Source organism: Nannospalax galili, unplaced genomic scaffold (genome assembly GCF_000622305.1).
Source record: "Nannospalax galili isolate Female #2095 unplaced genomic scaffold, S.galili_v1.0 scaffold627, whole genome shotgun sequence".
Classification (NCBI taxonomy): Eukaryota; Metazoa; Chordata; class Mammalia; order Rodentia; family Spalacidae; genus Nannospalax; species Nannospalax galili.
Window position 1 is genome coordinate 1,649,288 of NW_008355786.1, and position 6,786 is coordinate 1,656,073.

General features: G+C 34.2%; 1 protein-coding gene across 1 annotated transcript; it reads right to left on the reverse strand.

The window, feature by feature from the left end:
- Positions 1-3,319: 3,319 nt before the first annotated feature.
- On the reverse strand, positions 3,320-4,276 carry LOC103750365 (olfactory receptor 5V1-like). The gene has a single exon (XM_008853416.1). The coding sequence runs from the start codon at positions 4,274-4,276 to the stop codon at positions 3,320-3,322; it is 957 nt and encodes a 318-aa protein (XP_008851638.1).
- Between the last annotated feature and the right edge of the window lie 2,510 nt (positions 4,277-6,786).

A 6,786-nucleotide genomic window follows, 5' to 3' on the forward strand; every position in this document is an offset into this window, starting at 1 on the left:
TGGTGGGGAGGCATGGTGGCAGAGGTGACTGGAGGAGGAGCAGAAGCTCAGCTCTCTCATCTTCAAGCAGGCACAGGAAGCAAGAGAGAACAGCTATTCTAGATCCATCAAGGCTTAAGAACTCTCTAAGTCTGCCTCCAGTGATGTGTTCCCTCCAGCATATCCACACCTTCTAAGACCTCCCAAAACAGCACCACAGACTGGGGACAAAATGCCAAAATATTTGGAGCCTATGCGGGACATTCTCATTCAAACCACCACAATCTTTCCACTCTAGAAATGAAAATCTTTCACACACCTTCAAAAAGTAACAATCAGATTCTTCATTGCAACAGTCCATTCTCTGGTTCCTATATTAGTTAATTTTTGGTTGCTTTGTCAAAATACCACAAATAAGGAAACCTATAGAAGGCAGAAATTTTTAGGTTTATGGGTCCAGAAAGGCAGTGCATGATGATGTGTGGGTATGGTTAAAGACAGTCAGAGCAGACGTCTGAGTGGTCATGTTTTCAAGTACACAGAGGAAGCAGAGAGCAAAAATAGAAGTGAAGTGATGCAATCAACCCTGAAGCATGCCCCCTACTGGCATACTACCTCCTGCAATGCTGCACCTCCTAAGGGTTCTATGAAATTTCTCAGTGTCATCAATTGACCAAGTGTTCAAATACTTTTGTCTATGGATGGCGTTTATTATTCAAACCACCACAGAAACAAAGGACTTTAAGACCTTAGGTCAGAATGGGAGAGATGGCTCAGCAGTTAAGAGTAATGAATTCTTCCATAGGACCCAGACTTGGTTCCCAGTACCTACATAGCATCTAATAAAGGTCTGTAACTCCAGTTCCAGGGGATCTGATACCCTCTTCTGACTCCCACGGGGACTGAATGCATGTGGTACATTTAAATACATGTGGGCAAAACACCCATAAAATAAATAATAAATAAATAAATAGTTTAGATAAAATGGATTTAGCAAGTGTGTAAAGAACAAGTTCCTGAACAACAACAGAAAAAAATATTTTTTCAGGTATGCATGGATAATTGTTCAATATCAAACATATATTAGGCCATTACAAGATTTTTTGCAAATTAAGAATATTGAAATCACATCAGTATCTTTCCTCATTCATTCATTCCTTTTTGAAATGAAACTAGAAATCAATGACTGATAGAATCTTAGAAAATTAAAAAATCTGTGACAATTACACAAAACATTCATAATTATGCAATGAGTCAATGAAGAAAATAGCAAAGGAATTTAGTAAGATTAATGAGAAGTGAAAAGCAAGAAACACAGTATACCAAAATAGATTAGAGGCAGCAAAAGTGGTTCTAAGAAGACAGTTTGTACTGGCATATGAATACACCACAGGGGAATAATTATAGCAAGTTAAGCTATTGTTATACCTAAAAAACAGACAAAGAACAAATCAAGCTCAATATCAGTAAAAAGAAAAACTAATAAAAATCATAGCAGAAATAACAGAAATAGTCTTAAAGGGAATTGAAGCTGAAAATGTATAAAACAATCATCTGTACAGAAAAAAATGATGCAATTAAAATATTAGCATAAGACTTTCAAAAAGAATACATACATATCAAAAGATATCTGAGGAACAAGTTAAATTCAAAATGACATATCTGCTCACATCTGTTAGATCAGCAATGATGATATGGAGAATTTGTTCACCTTGATAATTCAAAATAAATAAACATGAAACATTTCTTTCAGAAACGCACAGGATTGAAAAATCTGGATATTCAGTATCAATAGTCTACAGAGGTTCTTCTTTACAGATGTAAATATCATAGGAATATCCATCCCAATTCAAAGTCTATACCCCTAAATATTTGAAATTCATATGGCAAGGAATGTTTTGCTCTCTCATATTGAGTGTTGAATAATTCAGAAAAGTCTGGGGGTGCAGTAAAGTGTTGGACAGACTAATGGTGTGCTAGTTACTTTTCTGTTGCTTTAATAAAACCAGGATCAAGGAAATTTGTAGAAAAAAGAGATTATTTTGGCTTATAGTTCCAGAAGGATATTCCATAACAGCGAGGTGGACATATGAACAGAAAGCTGAGCGCTCACAACTTCAAGCATGTTCAGGAAACGGAGTGATCCTAAAATGGGATGAAGCTCTGAATTTTCAAAGAAAGCCCTCACCTCCTAAACCTCTGCAAATAGTGCCACCAACTGAGGACCAAGTGCTCAAATATATGATGAACTTATTAAACCACCACAAATGTTACAGATTTGTTGGCATAAATATACCCTTGAATGTACTGCCTTATAATTAGAAATATTGGGGCTGGAGAAATGACTCAGTGGTTAAGAGCACTGGCTGCTCTTGCAGAGGACCCAGGTTCAATTCTCTGCATCCACATGTCAGCTAACAACTATCTGTAATTTCAGTTCCAGGGGATCCAACCCCTTCTTCTGATGTCTGTGGGCATTGCAAAACACAGGTGCAGTTACATGCAAACAATACAATTATACACATACAATAAAAATGATAAACAAAATATTTAAAAACACTAAAATATATAAAATAGAAATACTGTCATTTGTGACAACTTCAGAATCTCAGTTCAGTGAAATACCCAAAGCCAAGAAAGATAAGTATTGAGCATTCCAGGTGGCATTAGAAGGAACTGAATTCAAAGAAGAGAACAGATCAATGTTGGCTAACAGTGACCAAGAATTTGAAGACAATAGAAAGTTGAGAGCTAAAGGTATTGATCCTCAATTTATCAAATACATAAGATTTTCCCCAATAAAATATATTTCAAAGACACATTTTAATAAAATACATAATAGCAATATTATGTATTGATTATAAATTTTTATTTGCAAAGCAAGCAGTTTCAAGAATGTTTCCCCCAAAAAGATTTTGAGGCGAGAAATATGTTAAATAACATGTATCTATTACATATTCATTATAAACAATATATCAAATTTGTAAGCTTTAAATATTCATAATAGTTTGTCAATTAAAATAAAAGTACAAACCTAAACTCTAATTATAGTTGCTGAGATGTAGACTGGAAATAAAATAGCAACAAACAAATAATACAGGTATATGTGAATAAAAGTGCAGGAATGTATACAAATATAGATGTTCACATAGGTAAGGCAGTAATAGGATACAAGGTTAGTTAGAGGGACTGCCAAATTCAGTGAAGCTCAAAGATGTTTGTTTTAGAATTATACATTTTAATTCTCAGATTATAAAAGTATATTAGTACTTATAAGTAAATATTTACTTATATAATGATCAACTTTTCTATGCATTCATTCTAAGAAGAGCTTTGAGAATTATTTTCGAAACATGTGTTCTATGAACAAATTCTGACACAAAATCTTTCTGAGTGCTCCTTTGACTTCTGCATTTCTTAGGCTGTAGATAATCGGGTTTAACATGGGGGTGATGACTCCATATAGCATGGAGATGAGTCTGTCTTTAGCAAGAGAGTGTTGACTGGAGGAGGAGTGGATATAGGTAAATATAGCAGTGCCATAGAACAAGCAGACCACGAGAAGATGGGATGCACATGTGGAGAAGGCTTTGTGCTTCCCTTCCACAGACTGGATCTTTAAGATGGTGGAGACAATGTATATGTAAGAGATCAACGTGATCATGAAGGCACTAACCGAAAAGAAACCTCCAACCACTAAAATAAGCATTTCTTCCACGTAAGTGGAAGAACAGGACAGGGCCACCACTTGTGGGATATCACAGTAGTACTGGTTTACATGATTGAACCTGCAGAAAGACAGGCTGAAGGTGGATACTGTGTGGAGCAAAGAATTGAGAAAGCCAGCTGCCCAGGTCCCAGACACCAGCTGCACACAGCGAACCTTGGTCATGATGAGGGAGTAACGCAGAGGGAAGCATATGGCCACATACCTGTCATAAGCCATCACAGCCAGCAGGAAGACTTCAGTCCCAATTAGTGCAACCAAAAAGTAAAGCTGCAAAGCACACCCAACAAACGAAATGCTGTGATCCTCAGTCAAGAGATTCTTGAGCATCTTGGGGACAGTAGCTGATGGGCAGAACATGTCTAGCAGGGACAGATTTGCCAATAGGTAATACATAGGCGTTTGAAGCTTTCTTTCAGTCATGATAGCCAAGAGAATGGCCCCATTTCCCATCAAAGTGATCTGATAGATGATGGCAAATGCCAGGAAGAGAGGATAGCGTACCTCAGGGAGGTCAGAGAGCCCTATGAGGATGAACTGAGTCACAGTGCTAAGATTGTAGACATCCATCTCTTTCTCCATACGTTTATGTCTGGGGGGAAATGAAGGTAACAAACCCAAGTTAACATGACAAAGTAGTTAACCTTGTAAAACTCTGAAATCAAACTGTGTGAGGATGGTTATGAATCATTTTAGCTCCATCTAATTTATGGATTTTATTTATTAGAACTTCTGTTTATAACCTCTGTGCACATGCTATTTCTTAAAATAGTCATCCTATGTTCCTCCTCTGGAGGAATTCCACTCAGTAGCTAACAAGATTTGTAAATACATCCCTTATATACTCATAGAAGACACCAATATTATTTGAGATTTTGAAATTCTTTGAAATCTGGCATTTTGCCCCATCTTAATGTGTCTAATTTTACGCGCTCTTTTGATACTAAATGAATTTAAGATAGTAACAATATTAAATATTCACTGCATATTTCACATATTTTATTATAAAGTATTATAGATTATATAAATGTTCATATATATGTCTTGAAAGATTTAAATAATTATCAAGAATTAGTTGACATTGGGACTGGAAAGATGGCTCAGCAGTTAAGAGAACTGGCTGCTCTTGCAGAGGACCTGGGTTCAATTCTCAGCACCCACATAGTGGCTAACAACTGTCCATAACTTCAGTTCCAGGGGAATGTAACCCTCTTCTGGCTTCCATGGGCATTGCATGACATGGGTACACTTATATACATGCAGACAATACACTCATACACAAAAATAAAATTTAACAAATACAATATTTTAGAAAGAATTGGTGGACACTTAAATCACAGGTCAATAATGGAGTGAAAGTGAATATATATGGCAGATTATTTCCTAATGTAAAGCATCTCTACTTAGAATGAATAAATGTAGACATTGTTCTATAAGTTTAAAGTCACAACTTTTAGATACGAATATTATTATTTGTTTTAATTGCCTGCCACACAAAGTATAGTGATTACATGTTAAGTAAAACCTGCAAAATAATACTTTATGCATTTTTGTTACTTTGAAAACTACTTTTTTGTATCATGATAGAAAATTCACAGAATGAATGTTGGTCAGAAAACAAAATCTAAAATTACTCTCAATCATGGTCCCTTCTAATTTATTTTTCCTAATGAAAACAGTAATTTTTTCCTTTGGTCTATTAAAATGTGAAGAATAAATAGTACAAATTTTATTTGATGACTCTCATCCACAAATGGCATTACATTATTTTCTGCCTTAATTTTTCTCATTTAACATGTACATGAGTGTGGCTAATAATAGTGAGTTGGGTGGGATACATGATTGTAGTTCTAACACTTGGGCTAAATCATGAGAATTTTGAATTTGAGGTCAGCCTGGGCTACTAAGAATGATCCCATATCAAAAGAAAGAAAAAGAGAGAACACTGAAGGACAGAGAAAGGGGATGGTGTTTTCTTTCCTTCACAAACATCAGTTTAGGAATACATTTAGATTAAATAAACTTTAGTCATGAATATCTTCCAGTTGTAAAATATAATAAATGAAAATACTATAAATAAAAAAAACTACTTGCATGTCCTTATGTAGTTGATGAAGGACGCTTCTGGAGTGAATGACAATTATTGAAGCAAAACTGGCATATCCAATCTTAAGTTCTTTAATGCATACAGTCCTTCAGGATACTTCAAATTCTATCTTCAGCTGTATATAATAATCTTTGAAAAGCATAACAGAGGGTGTAATTAAATAAGACATTTTTGTCACAATAGTAGTATCCTTAAACCACCAGTATTAAGTTGTAAAGTATTATCATTTTAATCACATAAATGTAACTCTTTAAACAAGGACTATGTGAAATACATTACTCACATTCTGATTAATAAACATTCCTTGTTAGCCCTCAAATTATATAATCAATACAAACCCATCATAACTTGATGATGTATGTTTTCTTAAATTTTGCCTTACATGTAATAAAACTCATGACACGAGAAACAAAGTATAGAATCTGTTCATATGAAATTGCTACTTATATTTAAAATCTTTTATTTCTAGTAGAAAAATAACAATTTTAGGCATATATGACATAATTAGGAAAATAAAAGATTTTTTATAATACATTTCTCAGGAAGGAGTTGCATAATCTTAATGCAAAACCCAAAAGTTCCTAGACTAGAGAGTCTGAGAAAATTTAGTAATCAAAATTTACTACGTGCATTTTATGGTGACTTGGGGGTGATTTAATGATTATAAATACACATATGGGAATTACAAAGAGCTATATTGTTAGCATTAAATTTCTATTAAAATTTCCCCCAAATACAAACTTCTTCACAATTTTTAACTTAGCACGTTGCATATGATTAATTCCAAAATTAATATATGGGAAGATACTCTCTTTCAAGAATGTTTCAAGTTTTTTCTACACTGGTAAAATAACAATGCATAATTTAGCAAAAGAAAAATATACACAATTTAAATTTTAGGGTAAACTGCATTATTTAGTGAATGTATCAATAAAAATAGAATATTATGTTCAAACGTGTTTAAAATTGTGAA

Bases quoted from the DNA above. Each gene is read 5' to 3' on its own strand.
- LOC103750365 (XM_008853416.1), bottom strand. From the start codon at position 4,276: ATGGATGTCTACAATCTTAGCACTGTGACTCAGTTCATCCTCATAGGG.